Source organism: Heterocephalus glaber, unplaced genomic scaffold (assembly GCF_053883595.1).
Source record: "Heterocephalus glaber isolate CG9 unplaced genomic scaffold, H.glaber_assembly_v1.0 deba00001452, whole genome shotgun sequence".
Lineage (NCBI taxonomy): Eukaryota > Metazoa > Chordata > Mammalia > Rodentia > Bathyergidae > Heterocephalus > Heterocephalus glaber.
This window is the reverse complement of record NW_028258302.1, coordinates 9,332,501-9,353,347: the sequence shown is the minus strand read 5'-3', so window position 1 is coordinate 9,353,347 and position 20,847 is coordinate 9,332,501. Positions and strand designations below refer to the sequence as shown.

Here is a 20,847-nt window from a genome sequence, read left to right as displayed (position 1 = left end):
AGGGTCTTTGGTGCTCTGCTCTAAGCATGGGTGTTAGCCAACCAAATGCCAAGCAGCACAAACACCGAGTGACATTTTCAGAACTATTAATATTTCATCAGAAATGATCACTTTTCCTTTAAATACACTATCTTAAAAGGTTTTCTACATTCTTAACTATAATTTTATTCAGTCTCGGTCCTCAGAATTTTCCCCAAAGGAGCACATCTTCAATTTTATAATGAAAATCAAAGGGGAATGAAGCTCGGATTTCAAAACTCAGAGTCAACATTTCCAGGAACTCAGCCCCTCTGTAAAGAGCAAGGTTGTGTATTGGGCACCTACTGTGTCTGAACTTCACATAGTGTATACCGTTAGTTCACAACATATATTTATTGAGTGCCTACTATGTGCCAAAAAAGTAAACTTGGAATAAACTTACACCATTTTTTTTAGAAAATACACTTCCATTTTATTTCAAGCATTGACTCTTCAAAGATCCATCCCTTGACTAACACTAATGTGGCCTCCCTCCCTCCCTCCCTATCACCTTGCTAATTTAGTCATTTTCACAAGAGCCTTGATTTCACGTAACCACTGCTCTGGCACTTGATTTGTTGGTTGGTGAACTGTCTCCCTCCATTGGAATATGGGCTCCACGAGAGCAGAAGCTGCCAATGCAGCTCACCCTTTTTGATTCTCCTGTGCCCAGCAACTCACCTGCTTACAGAAGAAGGGCTCCTTGGGTATTGGGGAACAAAGGAGGAAGGTTGTCAGAGTCACACAGCTGGGACTGGCAGTGTCAGGATCAAGGCAGCCCCAGATCCGCTCTTCTTTTTTTCTTTCTTTCTTTGCCTCTTCTGGTCTTTCCCAGGGGAACCCCTGGAGGAACATCCACCACCACACAGAGGGATCCTGTCAGCTCTCAGCTGAAGAAAGCTGCTCCGATGAGAGAAGAGTCTTGTTCAGCAAAAAGCTAATTGAGGCCTCTTTTTCACACACGCACCTTCCTGTCCCCCAACCCCCGGACCTACTAGAGCCCAGTGTTTGAGTCTGGTGGCTAAGGGCACGGCTTCCGGCCTAACATCTTGGAGTTTGAATCCCAGCTTCCCTCTTCTTGGTGGGCCTTGGACAATCTTTTATGACTCTGGGACTCGGTTTCCTCCCATCGTGTGAGAGGATTGTGAAAAGTGATACTTATTTCATGAGCTTGATTAGGATTGAATATGAGCCCAGGGCTTGGCACAAGGTCAGCACCCCACAGTGGCCATCAGGGTTCAGATGAGACTGAAAAAGAGGTAACCCCCACCCTAAAGGCTTGGAGGTTTGCTCACAACCAGATCGCCTTTGACTTCTAATGGGAAAAGCGCCCTGGGGCTCCTGCGGGACCCGCCCCGCCCCGCCCCGCCCCCACCTGCGGGCCTTGGGCGCGGAACCCCAGCGGCCCGTGCACCGAGCCGTTGCGTTTGAAACTCACAGAAGGAATTCCGGCGCAGGACGGCAAGGGGCTGGGAGTTACTTGGCACGGAAATTGGTTAAAGCCCTCTGGAGAGCCTGGCCCGCCCTGCGGAGGCTGCGCCCTTTTAAGGACCGTGTCCCTCTGCGGCCGGCCGATCGCACGCCGGCGCAGGGCTGCCGCGGTGTCTGCTGGGGGTCCGCGGCCGGGCTGGCTGCCGTGGGGTCTTTGGAGATTGTCCACAGCGGCGTTGGGAGCGGGAGACAGAAGCGAGTAGAGGAGAGACCGGCGATCGAAAGCAGGGACTCTGGGGGCGGGCTGGAGCCGTTGGCCCTCGGCGTGCTCGCGGTCCCCCAAAGGCCGGAGACAGAACCTTATGGGGGGCTCCTGCCCCCGCTGAGCCTAGCTCAGTGCCAGGACCTTAGCCAGCCCTCTGAGTCTGAGTGGCTTGGCTGAAAATGGGCTGAGCCTCAGGTCCCGAAAGCGGGTGTGCCAGGGACTGTGGGGAGAACCAGTCCTTTCCTCCAGCTGTTTGCAGATGTCATTTTGCCTGCCCAGGCACCTGAGTCCTGAGCTCCTCCTAAGCTACTGGGTTTTGTTGACTTTTAAATATTTCCTTCTAAGGGGAGGGGGGGCAAGAGTCAAGAAAGAGCAAATAAAAACAAATCAAAACAAGCCTCCCCTCCCCAAAAGAGAGCTGTCCCTCCACCCACCACCCCTACCCAAAGCAAAGTCCTGCTGCCACCTGGCAGGAGCAATAGCCAGACAGAACTGACCTCCCCAAGGCAGGTCCTCAGCTCCCTTTCTGGTGAATGCAGAGCAGCGGTGCGAGGTCCCTCTGTCTCCAAGTCCTGGGTTGAGAAAGGCGCTCCCAGAAAGAGAGAAGGATGGCCAGCGGGAATGGGCTCCCTTCATCCTCTGCCCTGGTGGTCAAGCGTCCCTCTGCCCTGGGCCCATTCCCCAGATTTGTTTGGATCCACCAGGACACCCCCCGAGATAGCTTGGATAAAACTTGCCATGAAATCTGGAAGAAAGTTCAAGACTTGCCTGAGGCCCTGCAGCCCGAGACCTCCATGGAGCAGCTCTCTGCCCTCACAGCTGGGACACCAAGAGACTACTGTCTTGGCTTCCAAGAAGAGTGAGTATCCCAGTATTTGGTTGGCAGCAAGGGAAGAGGGAGATGAAGTCCGACCTTCTGGGGGGAAATGATCTGACTCACTATTCAGTCTGGTTAAATCCTAAACATTGTATTCTTTTCTCCATCTCCATAGTTCTGTGTGCAATCTTTATAGAAGGCAAAGGTCCTGAAGTTTCCTAGGGGAAGGTCCAGACCAAGGTTGTATTCTAGGCTGCCTCTTTACCAGCATGAAGGTGACATTTCTCATTCTAAATGCATAGGCAACTCAGATGTGGATGAAGGCCTTGAAAAAGCACCCTAGCCAAGGCTGAGGGGAGATAGCTCATGACTGTTCCCAGAGGCAGCTGGGAGATCCTTCCTCTCTCCCTCGCAAAGGCTGGGCATTCACATAGGCGAGTCTGGTGGTTTTAAACCACATCTGGAATTCCCTAATACAGGGAGCAGCTGTCCCATTCAGCCTCCACAGAAGCTACTGCAAGAGCACACATCAAAATATTTACCGAGAAGCCATTGACATATTCAGAGGACATAATAGAAAATTAAAGTGCAGGAAGATAGCTGTAAATAGCCTGTTCCCTGGATGGGAAATCCTGTGTCTGGGAAACACAGAGCTAAGTGTTTCTCCACCAGGGCAAAGTTGAGCAAATAATCTTGGGGATAGATATTTGCAAGGAACGAACAGAGAGGGAAAAGGGACCTCATTAGGAAAAGAAAGTAAATCAGACCAGCTGACGTTATTAATGCCACTGTCGAGCACTTCTTCAATGCTTTGCATCTTCAAAGTGGGCTACAAAGATTAATTAATCCTCCTAGTCTCTGTGAAGCAGGTATTAGTGTCCCCATTTTACAGATGTATTAAGTGTTAATAATTAAGTGCTAATTAAAGACTAAGTGATAATTAAGTGTTGTCTGCTCCAGCACATGCTCCAGCTCAGTTCAGAGCTGGGAGGACCATCTAGGCATTTATCAGCTGCCTCTAGTTTCAAGAATATCTAAGCAAGAGCTCAGCAGAAAATCAAAGGGGAGCTGATGCCCAGGTCTGCACTACTGGCTGTCCCTATGCAGGCTAATTTGCTTGCTGCAGTTACAAGTGGAAGGCACTTTGGCTGTTCTTGCCTCCCCTGCCCTGTGCTCGGGATGACATAGCTCAACTGGGAATGGCTTGTCCACAGCCAAATCCTGCCATTAGACCTTTTGGAGGCACCAAGCTCTTCACCCCTTCCCACTGCCATCTGTTCTGGGACAGGGCCTTGGGAAGGGGGGGGGGTGAGGATCGGCACTGTGCTCCGTTCTCAATAGCCAAAGAGCTGATTGTCCACTTTGTGGACCAAGGGTCAGTAGCAATTTCCAGTCGATGGCACCCTCTCTGCCAGGTCACACTGAATTAATGGAGAACAGACTCTACTTCCAGTCTGCATTTGGCCAAAAATTGAACTGGTGCACCTTTGGCCACTTGTTTAACTCCATTTGGCCTTGATTTCCTCATCTGCAAATTGAGAATGATATGTCCTGCGTTGTCCACCTCAGAGTTGATAATGAGGATCAAATGTGATGGGAGACAAGTAAATGGAAGATGAATTATACAGAAGAGGTTGCCCTTAGTTTGTGATTCATGGAGTTCCAGGTGGAGTAGTGTGGTTGTGATTGTTGGCTTTGATCTGGGTTCTTCACACTCTGCCCCATAGACCCTAGGGCACTGCAGCAAACACCCTGGAGTAAAGAGGGCTGGTTGCTGGGCCCCAGTCCCCACTTCAGCCAGAGCTGTTCAGTTTTTGTCAGTTTTACTTGCTGGAGTTCTGAGTCAGGTTGCATTTGAAAGGAGTTCCGGTAACTGAGAAAAGAGCTGGGAAACCACTGACTTGGATGAATAAACGACATCATAATCGCGTAGATATCAACCAAGTGAAACACAATGAGCTCTTCTTGAAATAAAAGGCAGCTGTGCTGGTGGAATCAGGTAACTCTGGTTTCAGATCACATTTCAGCCGCCATGTGCCGGCTAATTTAACTGAGCTTTGTTTGGCCTCCTCATCTGTCAAATGGAGATGATTACTGTATATTACACAGGGCTACTAGGGTGACTAAGACAGGTAGACAGTTCTGGTGATAATTGGAATTCATGAAAATTCCTTGTAATGATATGTTAATCATTTCCTTAAGCCCTACAATTATTACATGAGGTAGATAGTATTTTAAACTTTTCATCTTTTTTTACTTTTTACTATGCAAAATTTTCAAATGTAAAATGAATAGTATATATTAAATGACCATGTGTTTAATGCTGAGTTTCAGTAATTATTAGATTGTGCCATTTGGGTTTCCATTGTACCCTGCCCCACTTTAAAAATGAGCTGGGCATGGTAGGACATGCCTATAATTCTAGCATTCTGGGAGGCTGAGGCAGGAGAATCCCAGCCTGCACAATTTAGCAATTTAGCAAGATCCTGTCTCAAAATAAAATTTTAAAAAATTTTCAAGGGCTAAAGATGTAGCTCAGTGAAAAATACCTGGGTTCAGTCTGGAAAAAAGAGAAAAAAGAGAAAGGAAGACAGAAAGAAGAAAGGAGAAAGAGACAGAGAGAGAGAGAGAGAGAGAGGGATATTTGTTAGAAATGAAGCAACTGAGGTTTGGAGGGATTAATTTCTTTGCTGAGGCTCTACACTTAGGAAGTAGTAGAGTTTCAGAAATGAAACCCAAGACCATCTTAGATTATGGTGTATTAATGCTGGCTGTCTTCCCCTGGAAAATAAATCATCTTTCCATAGTCAAGATATTTAAGAGTCCATGTTTTGGATGATCACATATTTCAAATCCAGGGACCTGTCAGAGTTATCTCTGGGACATCTTCAGGCCTGTGAGATATATCTCAGCTAGTTTTCCCACTGCTGAATTTGTAGACTTGGTTTTGGTGATCTCTTCTTCTATTGGGGTAGCAAGCTAAGTTAGTTCTAGAATTCATTGGCCAGAAATTTTTTGGACCTTATCCCTATATATCAGTAACGGTGAACCTTTTAGAGACTGAGTGCCCAAACTGCAACCTGAAACCGGCTTATTTATTGCAAAGTCCGGACACTGCAATTAAACCTGAATACTGAGTTTTAGTTCAGAAAAAAAGCAACTTTTTTTTGCTTGGCTGATGGGGCAACTTGGCTGCTGGGGTGACTTGGCTAGCATGCCAACAGAGGGCGCTATGAGTGCCCACTGGGACATTCGTGCCGTAAGTAAACCATCACAGCTATTTGTCATAAAAACCCAAATATCTCATGTTTGAAAAAGATATTGGAAGCTATCCTCAGCTTCTAGGACTCCTTCCTCAATGCCCTTGCCAAGTGGCTATCCACCATATCATTTCTTAGGGAACCATCACTTCTAACACAGCTCCTTCCCATGCTATGAACTATCTCAAAAGGTCATTTTTGTGTGTGTGTAACCGAAATCTGTGTCTATCAAACTAATACCCATTGATCTGGGTTCTGCCCTTAGGGCTTCAGAGCAAATCTGTCTTCTCTTCTCTCAATACCTCTTGATGTACTAAAAGATGGCAACAATATTCCTCCCAGGAATTCTTATCTCTACAAGCTAAATGCCTCTGATGTCCTAAGTTTCCTTTTCCATGCCAGCTTGGTCAGTTTCCCATCCACACTGCTGGTCCTTGTGGCAATGTGGTTCCTAGAACCAATTACACTGAGGCAGATAGGATCCAATCTGTGCAGACTGGATCCGCTCTGTCTACATTTTGTATTCCTGTTAATGGTGATTAACACCACATTTATTTTCTCTCCATACTGAGTTTGCTGTATGGACACATTTTTAGTTCATTCATTCATTCAATGAATATTTATTAAGCATCTACTGCATCCCTGGCACTGTGCTAAGAGAGAGAGGGGAAAACCTGTGAACAAGATAAGGCATCAGAAAACAAGTAAATAGTATTAACGATAACAATAATGCTAAAATCACATAACTTCAGAGTGTGAAAAGAACTGGTATTTTTCTTGGAAAAGACTGATGATAAGCACATAAAAATAAATAAGATAGTTTTAGATAGTGGTGAGTACAGTGATGAAAATAAAGCAGAGTAAAGTAATGGTAAGAATCCCTTTAGATGGACTGTCATGTCCTTTGATCTGAGTCCTGGATGCCAAGTGGGAGCCTATGATGACATGCAGGAAAGATGTCCAGGCAGATGGAAGAGCAAGGGCACAGACTCCTGAGATTTTTGTGAGATTTGAAAGGGACAGCACAGACAAAGGTGGTGGTGGCAGGACCAGAATGAATGCAGCACAGAAGGAAAAAGTGGAAGAGTCAGTGTGTAATTGGAGAAGGGGCACCTGGAAAGAGACATCAATGCTGAACCCAGGTTTTGCCTTGAGCCCTGGTTGGACAGTTTATGAAGGTGGGAAAGAAATGGGGAGAAATGGGTTTGGGAGAGAAATCAATAGTCCTGCCTAATGTCAGTTAAATTCCAGAATCTTGTTCAGTTATCTTTAATTAGTCTTCCGTTTGGGCTTAGAGAATTGTAGCAAGCTGCATACTTGACTCATCTTCAAGGATTACTTGTTCATTTATTTCATTTATTCAACTATTTGATAGTCTCAGAGTGGGGGCCATGACTTTTCTGTTGACTCCATTACCCTGACAGTGGAAGAGAGCACTTGTTAATTTCTGCCGTTTTGGATGCTTTCAACAAACACTTACAGTAGCCTTCTGAGCCCCAGGCCTCATGTTGGATGTTGGGGATACAGGGACAGAAACCCTTCCCTTAAAGAACCCCTGTTGTAGTGGACAAGATGGACACAGATTCATCTGGCAACAGTGAGATCCAGCAAACATTTATTGTACCCCTACTATTTGCCAGATGATATCTGGGAGAAAAAAAACCCAGAATGATGACTGTGGAGGTTTCCCTAGTTAAAGGTTTCACTTTAGCTGGAGCTGGTGAAAAAAGAAGGAACAGGCAAGAATCCAGCAGGTACAGGAAGAAGTGCTAGGGATAGAGTGTAGCACATGTGAGGGAAGACAAGGTAGAAAGGTAGCCCGTACCCGGCTGAGTGAGGTCAGATTCCCTGGTTGCTTCCAGATCCCTTGCTGAGTGCCTGGGACCTTCCCATTAAACTAAGTCAGACAGAATTTGGTTTGTAGAATCAAAAGGTTTTGGTGAGCATCATTCCCAGACAGCTCCTAGTAGGAAGATAAACCCACAGAAAGAAAAGTACTTTATTGAAACATTAAGAACAAAAACTAGAAATGACTTCCTACCTGACAGCTTTGTGGAAAGTCAGGAGAAGGAGAAGACCTGTTTGGCAGCGATTTGAGTAGATCCTTACTGCCAGCTCCCTGCAGCCAATCTTCCACAGGGGTGGAGCTCGTGAGATCTGGGAGCCCGAGGGGCCACCTCGCTGGCATTGCTCTCCCTGTGGTACTGTTATTTATACAAGGAGATGAACTTGATATCCTGGAATATTTGTAGGAATACATATCTTCTCTCATGCTGGTGATGATGATGATGATTTTAAAAGCCTGGAACCTGGTGATTGGAGTGAAAGGAAGAAGACTCACACATAGAAAATCAGTCTGCTGACCCATAGCAGGAGCCATCACTGAAGATTTTTGGAGTCTCAAGGTCGAGACTAGTGTTTGCTCCCCTTAAGGGGTCAAATACCTCTGTAAGTCCGAGGGAGGCTAGTGGGTGCCCTTTGGTCTAAAACACATCCCCACATCTCTCAATATTTTGGGAATGATTACAGAGACCCTTGGGCCACAGGTTTGAATCCTTTGCCCTGAGACCGAGTACTGAAGCAAGTGTCCCCTCCCTGGAGCCTCCCGGTACAGGGGCTCAGCACCCCATAACATTGGCATCAGGGCACCCTCCCTTGTCTTTGTCTGTCAAGGAACAAGTGCATGGCGTATTGCTGGTGGATAAAGACTCAAGACCTCTGGTCCTGCCCTCCTACGGCCCCTTCGCACGTCTGTCAGTCTGATTTTATCATGGCTTTTGACTCCTCAGCACCTCCCTTATCCCTTTTCTGCCATTGTCCCATCTCATTCTGAGACAGCTGATACCTTTCCCTCCATGATGGCCTCCACCCTTTGCCGGTTTCATCTTCCTGGCGCACATCAACAGCATGCTCTGACCTCTTCCCTGGCTCCCAGTCATCCTCTGACCCCTTGATCTCATCTCCAAGAGTTTCTGGAATGGCCCTGCCTGTATCTCTAGGTGCCCGACAAGCTGGGCTGCTTCTGGGAGACAGAATGAGCTACCAGCCAGGCACAAGGCCTTGTTTTTGCTCAGGTTACTGCATGACCAGGAGTGGCTTTCTCTCTGTCTCTACTGAACTCCTAGCTATTCTTTTTGTTTTTCTTTTTGGTACCGGGGATCAAACTCGGGTCCTTGGGCTTGTCAGGCAGACGATGGAACCACTGAGCTAAATCCCCGGCCCTACTCCTAGCTATTCTTAAAGACACAAAATACGTGTGCTTCCTTCTGAATTTTTCTCTGCTCCCTCCATCTTCTTTTTAAATTTAAATAAGCAATGATGTCCCACCTCTCTCATAAGTGTTTTAACATCAACTCAGAAAAAAAAATTAGGAGGCAGGCGAATTCTAATGCTGGCGCATTGCTTATCTGTCACCAAGTTCCTCAAACTGTCTGCGTCCTGTTCTGTTCATCTGAAAAACAGAAAAAGTCATAGTGACTTCCTTAAAGGGGTACTGTGGAGGCTACTGGGTTAATCCACATAAAGCCCACACCGCACCTGGGATAAGATCAGCTCCATACGTATGACATCATTATCACCATCACCATCATCATGATTAAGACTGTCACCACCACCATCCTCATTACTGTCATCACAGTTGTTATTATCAAGGGTAAAATGGCAGGACAAGAATGATATGGGGAGAGGAGACTTTATATATCAGGAATCAGGGGTTAAGGAAAACTGTAGGAATATTAGGTTAGGGACAGCCTTTTGCTTTGAGATTCTTGGAAGCCAGGGCAAAAAAGAGAAAATATAGCAGTTGGTTTTCATAACTGATAGAATCTAAGGCGAGAAAGCAGAAGAGATTGTCATGGCAGACAAACACCTCCCTGGCTCTGAAGACCACCCATCACGGGTCTTTATGTGCGGGCGGCAGAATGGGAGAGTTGGGTTGAAACAAACACTTCCATTGCCATTGGCCAGTGGAGAAGCTGCAACAACCCAGGACGACACCTGCCTGGCAGGAGGCTGCCGTGGAGGTGGTGGTCATCTGGCACACGGGGGCAGCACCTCCTCTCCCTGCCGGAATGACAGGCTCCTTAAGGGCAAGGGCTGTGTCTCGCTCATCATTGTCTCCCCAGCGTCCGGCTGAGTTCCTGGCACTCGGTGACTCTGCGATGTGTAGGGATGAAAAAGGAAGTGAATGATGGATGAGCCATTAAAATGCCACCCTGAGGGGGCTGAGGCCCAGCGGTGGCCAGGATCTAAACAAAGGGTCACAGCCATCAGAGAAAGCACTGAGGGGCATAGGGACAGAATATCAATAAGCCAAGACATGGGAGGGTTTTGTTTTCTTCTTCTTCAGCTGCAGAGAATGTAGCTAACATTTTCTTGAGCAGCTTGTATGTGTCAGGCTCTATATTTTAATTTTTCTGTCTTATTGTCTTAGCAACTCTTCCTAGCAGATGGTCAATATTGTTACCATTTTATAGATACGGAAGGTGAGGCTCAGAGAAGTGAGGTAACTTGACCGGGGTCACCCAGGGAGGGACAGAGCAGGGGAATGAGTTCCACAGGGTTTCAAGGCCTGAGCTCTGCAGGACACCAGGAACCCTTTAGAATAGCCTTCCCTCTCTGCTTAACAGGAGGAGCCAAGTGGTGAAGATGAATCATGATTAACATCCTACTTCCCGTGTCCCATTTTGTAATTTAATTGTATGATTTTGGGAGCTGTGTCGCAGGTTGTGGGAGCCTGCAGAGATGGGCCACTGGTGGTTTGGTTTAATCCCCTTTTTAATATCTTTGTTGCAACATTCTTTCCAATTCAGCTCCCAAGTCACATTAAAAAAATACCTCTTCCTTGGGTAAGCCTTCCCTTATTAAACAGATTCAAATGAAAAGTTTTAAAGATAATTTGAACAATAAGAATCGCTCTGTAGCTCCCAGCCGAAGCTCCTTTATTGCTGTGTTTATTCTCCAGTATTTCCTGTCTCATTCTCCAGCTCACTGAATCCCTCATCCCCCTACCCTACCCTCCCAGTCTTGGCCAGCTCAACATCTGCTCCCCAGGGAGAACCAGTGGGGTGAGGGTGGGGTGGGGAGGGGGCTATGAGCTTTCTAAGGCTGTTCCACCATCCCTAAGTAACAGGCAGAGAATTGTGGCAAAGCATCCAGAGGGAAATTCACACCTGCAGGGAGCCTCCGAGCACAACACCCGCAATGTCAAAACCAGGGAAAGGCGGTGGGAGGTGGGGGAGGGGCAAACAGGGAGAAACGGCCAAACTGGGCCCCATCTTTTTCCGTGGATGTTCAGGAGTCTGCATTCGAAACAAGCTCACAGACCCTTCTCACCCATCTGTGGAAGCTCTTCCTGCTTTAGAGGTCAAAGAAATTGGGACTTGAAAGGCAATTGCAGGGCACAGCTTTAGAGGGATCTGTTTCAAAGAAAAGCATGGAAAGGAAGAAGGAAGGAAGGAAGGAAGGAAGGAAGGAAGGAAGGAGAGAAGGAGAGAGACTGACCTTTACTGAGTTCTAAGTGTATGCTAGAGACATTTTTAAAAGTGGAATCTACTATGTGTGAAGACCTTTGCGAAGCCATTAGAGGAACATGAAGTCCAGGCTTGGCACCGTGGGAGCTGAGCCATCTCACAGGGTTGCTTCCTTTAACCGGGGCTGGGTGTCACCAGCCCATTCCAACTTAGCAAATGAAGAGACCTGGCTCACAGCAACTTGCCCAACTTCACACCTTTAGAAAGAAGGGCTCTGGGCTATGAACTGCACCAGCCAGCAGGACTGCAAAACCTACAGCCAGGCTGGCTCTGTCAGAGCCGCTAACATTTGCATAGCGCTCCTTACAATTTACCAAGCGCTTTCACATTCATCATCTCACTTAATCCTCAATCCTTGCAGAGGCCTGGAGAGGGGGAGAGGGCTGAGGATGGGGAGGCGGAAGCTTTCCCAAGGCCCTCCTGAGAGCACCCTGTGCTCCTCATCAAAGAACTCCGAGCCAACATAGCTCAGCCAGTTTCCAGGCACCTTTGGGACACAGCTTCCAAGATGGCTGCAGAATCTGCAGCTTTGCTCGACTGCCCCCTCGATCTCGAAACAGAGAAGTGGTCCAGGCTTCCCAGGTGCTGATGCGTGGAGTCCATCTCCCTTTCCTGTTGTCTTTCCTTTCTGCTGGTTTCCCAAGCAAGATGGCTATGGTGGCGAGTGTGTGTGTATAGGTGTGCATGTATGCATGTGTGTTATGTGTGCAGAACTGGGTGTTTTCATGAACGTGGGGCTTTTGTTTAGTTTTTTTTTTTGAGGCAGGGTCTTGCTAATGTATTCCAGGCTGGCCTTGAACTCACTATGCAGCCCAGCCTGGCCTCAAACTGATGGCGACCCTCCTTCCTTGGTCTCCAGAGTGCTATGTTTCCAAATGTGTGCCACCATGCCTGGCAGTTGTGGGGGTTTGTGGATATGAGTGTGTGTGTGCATGGCTGGGTGTGTGGATGTGCTCATGAGTATGTGTGGGTGGCTGAGTTGTGTGTGTTTGTTTGTATGTGTAAGTACGTGTGTAGCTGTCGTGTTTGTGTGTCCATAAGGTATGTGTGCATGGCTGTGGTGTATGTGGGAAGAGGCAGCCCCAGCAGTTCAGTGCGTGGTAGACTTGGGGCAGAGGGAAAGCAGAGGACAATGCTAGGCAGCTTTGACAGAGATGGCTGCCTTCCTTCCTTCCACATTTGTTAGGGTCACCCTGGGTGCTGTGACACATGCACCAGGGGGGATAGAAAGTAGGCTCCTGAGCCCAGTATAGGCAGCAAGACTGAGAAATGTCCACTATCCTGAGCCTGAGTCAGGGTCAGGGGTCCCTGGGGAAGATGTAAACCAGAGCCTTTGCCTCCACCGAGAGGGTCTCTCCCTTTGCCTCCACAAGAAGGAACTCTTCGGCTCTGGGGCTTTGGTGTCCCTTCCCTCGTTCACTGGCATGGCTCCAGTTTCTGTTTTGGACACGTGCTTGTTCTCTGAGTTCTGCCTTCTGCTCCTTTGACCTCTGCTTCCTGGCAGATCCCTGGTGGGCCTATGTCCTCCCCGAATTGAGGCTCTGAGTAGGGAAGTCAGTTGTAAAAGTTCACTAGATCAGGAAGGACAGAGCTGGGATGCAAGCCAGGTCTTCTGCCTACAAGACCTCAGGTTTGTCCCTTTAATACTGCTTTGGGGAGTATAAGGTGATGGCTAAGTGCCGAGGTTTGAGATCCTTGCAGACCTGGGGTCCAATCCTGCTCCTACTGATCCCCTCAGGTTACCTGAACAAGTCTTTTGACCTTCCTGAATCTCAATTGCTTCTTTCCAAATTGGGGATGAAGATGCTCCCTGTTCATCATGATTGTTATGGGGACATATGGCAATTGTAATACCCAGCACCTGGTAAAGTCATTGGAGACACTGGTTCAACCCTCTGCCCACCAACTGTCACCCCTGAACTGGTTCCTGGGAGAAACACTCCTTATCTGTGGAAATTGGAAGCTGACATCTGCTTGCTTAAATTGCTCCCATGGCTCCCTTGGCCTTTACAATAAAATTCCTTGGCATAACCTTCAAGGTCTGGCAGATTCTTACCCCTACCTTATCTCTGATTTCGCCTTATACCCTACCCATCAGAGCAGAGTTCTCACCAATGCTCTGAGCTCTTTCTCATCTTTGTACCTGCTGTTCTTGTGTCTGGAAACCTCTTCCTCACATCCTTGTCCTGGCCAAATGCTTATGATCCTTTAGCATTTCATTCTTGGTTTGTGGAGCGGGATAGTTCAGTGGTTAAGAGTGGCAACTGAGCTAGATTGCCTCAGTTTACCTGCTTTGTCCTTTTGTCTTTTGTCTTTAGAGAAATTACCTAACTTCTATGTCCTTTGATGCCTTCATTTTTAAAATTGAGATGATTAATTTTACATATGTCAGTTAGCGTTTGATATATAACAAACTACCCTGAAGTGTTAGTGGCTCAAAAGTAAACTCTGTACTTAGCCCCCATTTTGTTAGTAAGATGATTTGGATTGGGTTCAGCTGGGTGGTTCTAGTGTGGACTGGGCTTGGTTGAATTTGGGTCATGTTCACTTGTGCATCTGCAGTCAACTGTTGGCAGAGTCACCTTGGAGTTTTCCTCCGTGTGTCATCCTACAGCAGGCTAGCTTGGGCTTGTTCACATGGAGATTCCTAGTCCCCAAAGAGACAAGAGGTTAACCCCTAGCTCCCAAGCACATTTCAAGTCTCTGCTCCTTACTGAATAGAGAAGAGATGTAACTACCAAAGGGTATGCAGACAGGAAAGTATGATTAAGATGAGAGTTTTGTGTGTAAGGGCTCAGCATAGTGCCTGGCTTGTTAGCTTTCATGCAATAAATGCTAACTTTTATTACTATCTTGTGAAATAGAACCCAAGTCTTAGACATTAGGCTGTTTGCTGGCCTCCATTACTTGGTGGGGCTTTGAACCTATTTCCTGCTTCCCTCTGGGGACAGACTTCTTGACTATGCTATGCTGCAACATCCATGAAGACACATGGAGAAGTCAAGCTCTAACTCAAAGCCATGAAGTCAGCCTGCAGATGGATCACATTTCATGCTAGGGTCTGTGTGACTCGGTAACTTTCACCTTGCTTCACTCTTTAATCAACCATGTAGCCAGGGAACTCGGCCTTGGCACTGTGTTTGTCACTGGTCTAAAATGCCATAGCTGGAAGAAAATGCTTGTTTTGGTGTCCTCCTCCAGTACTCACAATTTTCTCCTTGCATTTTTCTGTTGTTTGGCTCAGATGAATAGCAGTTTTCATCTTTGCTCTGTGTTATCATGTACACAGAACTGTTGCTGGGGGAGCTAACAGCATGCTTGCTTAGTCTTAATTCTGGGAAGGGGTCCCAGCCAGTCAATAGCCTTTATTTCTTTCACAACTCTGTACACTGCAAATGCAGAAATAATGCACAGCATTTGAATACAAAGACGCCATCAGACACCTATCATTTCTGGAGGCGGGTGAAGCAGAGGTGGCGGCACGGAGCTGGAGCCATGAATTCTGATTTGCTTCTTTTGCTGGGAGCCCAGGAGCTGGATTGTACTCCCTCTATGATTCATTGGATAGCATTGGATAGATTTTATGGTTTTTACCAACTCATAGGAGAAAGTAAACAGCACAGAAAAGGTGCCAGGACCAGGAAAATTTCTCAGGAAAAAAAAATGGTTAAAGATAAATCCCAGGAAATGCAGGCTTCATACTGAACCCAGAAGATTTGTGGAGGTGCATGGGAATCTTGCTGTGGGCCCCAAAGTGACTTCTCAGAGTCAGTGTGAGTTTTGAGTGTAGTCTGCCATAGGACTGCCTTGCAAAGGCTGAGAGTTCTTAGGACCAGGCTGAATAGGATGGTTAAGGTCATCTGATCAGCTCCCAGGGATGCCAGGCCAGAGCTGGGATAGGAGGTAGAAAGCCAGTGAATGGAACCAAAGTCAGATACAGTGCAGCCAGTGGGAAGAAATGGAGTAGTCTTTGGCTTGGGAGAGGAATAGGAGTATGCGCCAGAGCGATGGACAAGGGTAGAGGCAAGTGAAGCCATTCATTTGTTGATTCAGCAAATCCTCCTGAGCTGGAGTTATGTACCGAGCCATCTTTGGTGAACTAAGTAGAATCCTTGCCTTCCTGGAGTGTATGTTGTTGTGGGGAGTAAAGATATAAAAAAGATACAGTACTCTATGATAGTGAGGAATGCTATGAATGAAAAAAATAAACATACTGATGGTACTTGATAAGTGGGAGAGGGACTTTTTTTAAAAAAAATTGAGTGGGAAAGACCACTTTGAGAATATGACACTTGAACAGAGGCCTAAAGGATAAGCCAGTCAAGGGACAGTCTGAGGGTGGAGTGGAGAAACATTTCATAGGAAATGCAAAGGCCCTGGGCCTGTAATGATCTTGGTATTTCAAGGAGTAGATGAAAGCTGTGTGGTTGGGAGAAGAGGGAGATGGGGCCAATTTGTGTAGTGTCCTGTGGGTCATAAAGGAGTTTGGATGTTATCCTGTGTATAATGAAAGTCCACAAGAGGATTTTTTGTGTGTGTGCCAGGGATCGAACTCGGGTCCTTGCGCTTGCGCAGCAGGCGGCGAAACCACTGAGCTAAATCCCCAGCCCAACAAGAGGATTTTAAGCAGGGGAATGATTTGATCTGAATTCTGAGCGTATCCTAGCTCTGTGAGCAGGCAGTTTTCAAAAAGAAATAAGAACAAGCAAATTTTATTTCCCTGGGGATGGAGGGGGCAAAGTAGGGGAGACACTGGATAGGAACTTCTAACCACATGGTGAATCTTGATTGCACGGGCATGTTTGATAAAGGCTCTCGTGGAAGAATGGAGAAGGGATGATAAGTATTAGATTGACTTATTCCCTCAAAGTGTTGATCCGGGATTACTGTCAGGCTGGGAGGAGGGTCTCCAGCACTGTCCGCACGGCCCTGCCCCAGACTCTCTCCTGTTCAACATTTCTATCTGCAAATTGGCAGAAGACTCAGAAGACGTGCTTATCAGACATGCAGCTGACATGCAGCTGTCAAGGACAGCTAATGCCACGGATGACAGGCTCAAGATTCACTGTGATGATCTTCCACTGGCTGGAGTGATGGGATGAGAGAGGCGATATCCCTAATTGCATTCAGGTTGGGGAACAAAGCCCAGTCAGGGTACCAGGAGCACTTGCTGCAGAACTCTTTCCAGAGAAGGGGAGACTGGGCTGGGGCCAGAGAAGTGAAGGAAGACAGCTGGACCAGCCCCCACATTAGCCTCCTCTCTAGCTCAGTGACGAGGTCCTTGGCTGCTCAGGACCACTCTTCCTATCTGTAAAGTGGGGATGATACTGCCTACTGCCCAGGACTATGGAGAGGATCAAATGTGAGTGTGGAAGTGGATGCCTCACTTCTGCTTGGTCCGTGGTGGACCATTCATGACAAATGGTGCCCGGGGGTGGGCTTCTAGGAGCACTTAGAGGGCTCACAGCCAGGTGCTACTTCTTGCAGGAATACTAGCTTTCTAAGAGGCCCTGTGATGTGTCCAGAGAAGAATGACCAGGATGGTTGGATTCTGGAAGCTGTGTCCCCCAAGAGCCATTGTGAGTTTAGAATAGAGAGAAAGAGGCGGTTGAAACTAGGAAGACAAGACAAGGGCTGCAGAGTGGAAGCAGAGAGGGAGCTTTCATTGCTCCAGGTGCCAGCAGCAGTGCAGTGAGTGGGAGTTGTGCAGAGGTGCATACGGGCATGTCACAACTGAGATCTAACCACTGATAATAACATTATAGTAATTATGCCATGAATGTTTCTCGAGGGCTTACTACGAGCCAGGCTTGTGCTAAGCATTTTGCATAATTTATCTCAGAGCATCCTCACAGTCTAGCCTTGAGAGGTAGGTGTTATCCCCACTGAACAGAGGAGAAATATGAAGCTTAGATGGCAGCTACTGGGAGGCAGCACTGGAATTCACACTCAGCACCCACTGGATCCTCTTGGCTTGGCTCCTGGATTTGGAGTGGCAGTGGGTGAGAAGGGACACGCTTGGGGTATCTTTGGTAGAGAGAACTCAGGGCCCCTTGCATGTTTTAGAAGCTGCTTTTTTTGTTGTTGTTTTTTTGTACTGGGGATCTAACTCTGGTCCTTACACTTGCACAGCAGGCAGTGAAACCACTGAGCTAAATCCACAGCTCAACTTCTGTTCCTTGGAGCTCGTACTTTAAAGGATTCAGCTATGAACATTTTGTGTGTGTATGAACGTGTGCGTGCATGCTTATGTGTCTAACATGTTTATTTTTAGAAATGCCAGGCATAGTGGCACAGGCCTGTAACCCAAGCTTCTTGGGAGGCTGAGCCAGGAGAATTGCAAGTTCAAGGCCAGTATATACAACTTAGCAAGAAACTGTCTCAAAATAAAAAATAAAAAGAGCCAGGAATTTAACACAATATTAGAGTACTTGCCTACCATGTTCTAGGCCCTGAATCCAATTCCCAGTACTCCAAACAAAACAAAACAAAACAAAACAAAACAAAACAAAAACCAACCAACCAACCAAACAGAAACAAAATATAGACAAAAGCAGAGTGAATAGTGTATGGTGATCCCATATGTCTACCTCCAGTTTTTACTATGATCAACGTGTGCAACATGCAAACAAATCTCATTTCAGCTTTTAGGTCCCCTTCCCTTCTCTCCTGCTGCTGGATTAATTTTAAGGGAAACTCCAGACATAATTTTATCTGTAAATACTTCTGTGCGCATCTCTAAGAGATAAGGACTCCCTTTGGCTGTGTATTATTACAGTTTTTAAAAATTAGCATAATTGTAGTGAGTCTTAATTCAGAAAAGTGATTGGCACCTGGCTTACATTACAAGGTCTTGGAGGGTAGGAGGGGAGACAGAAGTTAGTCCTTCAAATCCTGGATGCCTGGGACTGAGACTCACCTGTTCCCTTTGAGGAAGAGGGGGAAAGAGGGGAAGGAAGAAAGAGATCTGAAACTTGGGGTCAGGGACTGGCAAGCTCCTTATCCTGATTGTTCCCAGGGGCACAGCTGTGAGAGTGGGGCCTATTTATAAGTCTAGACAAGGAAAGAAGGCAAAAGGAAGGGCATGAGTGAGAGGGCAGGGGAGAGGGAGAGGAGAGAAAGCAAAAATCAAGAGCAGGACAGGCCCTGTATCATACACAGCTTTGGGGGCCCTGTTGGAAGCCTGGCCCCCAACTATGGGTGCTAATGCTCACAGCCTACATTTACTGAATGAGCTCACACATGGGGTACCTCTCATGTTCTCCTGGATATCCCAGAGACGGTACAGTTAGGTGTCATACCCCTTTCCCAGGAAGGACCCTGAAGTACTGGGGCCTGGCATGACATAAGAAGTGGTGCCCAGCTTCAGGCCCAGTCTGTTTAGCTAGAGCCAGCTTGCTTCTGCCAGCACTGTGCCTCTATACCTGGGAGGTTACCGAAGGGCTGAGGCCAGAAGGTTCAGTTGCCTTGGGGATGAGGCTATGGACACACACCCTAGGTATCATTGGCACAGCATTCTCCCAGTTCTCCAAGTTCCCTGTCTACCCAGCCCATGTTCTTGGATCCCTGGTCTTCAGCAGAACCTAGCAGCTAAAGGGCTCATTCAGGGACAGCAGGAAGACTTTAGGTTCGTAGGTGTGCCCATTTGGGCAGATTGGCACCTGCAGGGCTACACCCCTAGTTCTGTGCATGGCCACTTGTGACTCATGTGCCTGCCTGTTTCTGTCCAGGTGGGTGTGCATCAAACCACACATGTGTGGATGTTGTCATGCCCCATGGGGTGGTGTTGAGTCCCCTTGGGAGTTCACAACATGTTCATTTTTTGCTTCCTCAAAGGAAGCAACAGGTCTTTCTTACCAGGAAAGTAGTTTTCATCAGGCATGCATCCACCCCCTGTCCCTGGGGTATGTGTCCTGCAGCAGAGCCACCCTGGAGGACTAAGCACTAACACTGCTTGTCTCCCTGACTTGTTTGCAGAGCCCCGGAGCTCAGCAGGGACAGAGATGAGATTTCCCTCCTGGTGGAGCAGGAATTCTTGAGCCTCACCAAGGAGCACCTCATTCTGGTCCCAGAGAGCTCAGAGGAACTGAAGGCTACTAGTGATGATCCCCAGGGGACCAGAGAGCTGGCTCCTTGTGTTCTTGCACCTCTCCTGGTGGCAAGAAGCAGTGAGTGCCCAGGAGCCTCCCTCACTGATGGCGACAGGCTTCAGGAGCAGAAGGTGGCCATGTCAATTATTGGCAGACAGCAGGACTGCGATTCTGCCATGTCTACAGCAACAGGCATCCTGTGTGCTGCCAAGATCAGGGGTTCCAATGGGATGGAGGATGGGGACCACAGCCTGGGTGACTGCACCTCGGAGATCAGTAAGCTCTTGACCCAGTTTCCGCTGAAGTCTATGGAAATGTCCAAAGCCCCCGACGACAAGATGGTGCTGAAGGAGACAAGAGTCATCAAGGACTTCCTGCAGAACAGCATTTTCAGTGACTCTGGACCCACAGAGCCCATGGGGCTGGGCCCCTTCAGGCTGGTGCCTCCTCCACCTCCTCCTCCACCCCCAGACAAGCTTGCTGATGAGCTCCCTGCCCAGAAGAACCAGCTGCCAGTGTTTGCCAAGATCTGTTCCAACACTGAAGCTGACCCCGCCACGGAGGGGCATCACTTGATAGGTGAGTGGGGCTGGGAGCCCAGAGAGCCTCCCAGGAAGCTAGGCAGGGCTGCAGTGCATGTACAAAGTATCCTTGTGCAAAGCAGGACAAAGCAGCCTCTCTGGTGGACACAGGCTCCCGGGTGCAGGCTATTCTTGGCCTCCTCTGCTGGACAGGTGTGGATAGGGCACAGTTGTGTGAGCAAGCACAGAGGCCCCAATCCCAGCCCAATTTGAGAGGAGAGATAAGCACCCCGCAGTGGAGCCTGTAGTAAATGGCTCAGCTTCTAACTCCACCAGGAATCCGGTGCACACCAAAAGGCTCTGGGTGACACTGCAGCATGAGAGCTTTCAGAGGGCCAGGAGAGGGATTTGACTGGCTTCTGACAAAGCCATCTTCCCTGGCCATGAGGCCTATCCTCTCTCGATGGGGCAGGAAGAGGATGCATGAGTTATCCAGGCACAGGGAATCAGAAGTGTCTTCCCATCCCCTAATTGAGGAGTCCACATCCTTCTGAGGAAATGCAATCACTCCCCAACCCCAAACCATCCCCCCCAGCACCCCAGGATCCTTCTTTGCTTTCTGATTTTACCACTCAGACCAAATGGTTCCAAGGAGACAAACTGATGGCAGTGGCATTCACCCAGAGTCAGCAGTCACTAGGAGAGTCGATCATGCTCATGCTGACCAAATGAAGAATCACTCCCAGTCTGTGTACATGGATGGGTAACTGAGAGATGCTTGTATCCAAGGGGGCCAAATTCATCTCCTTAAGAAAACAAGAACAAGGTTACCTTTAAGAACATTCTGTATTCTGGACCATTGTAGGGAGCCTAGGGAATTGGAGTCAGGGACGGCAAGCTGGACCCAGTGCTGG

General features: G+C 47.8%; 1 protein-coding gene across 2 annotated transcripts in view; it reads left to right on the top strand.

The window, feature by feature from the left end:
- The first annotated feature begins 1,416 nt into the window (after window positions 1-1,416).
- The window catches only part of CUNH1orf94 (chromosome unknown C1orf94 homolog), a 36,941-nt gene continuing 17,510 nt past the window's right edge, over window positions 1,417-20,847 (top strand). The window contains exons 1-2 of one of the 2 annotated variants that reach the window (XM_021263296.2): window positions 1,417-2,573; window positions 19,300-19,991. In XM_021263296.2, the coding sequence (XP_021118955.2) occupies window positions 2,323-2,573; window positions 19,300-19,991 (943 nt within the window). In that variant the 5' untranslated portion in view covers window positions 1,417-2,322. The remainder of the gene's footprint in view (window positions 2,574-19,299; window positions 19,992-20,847) is intronic. The other variant, XM_004850908.4, reaches the window with a different exon arrangement.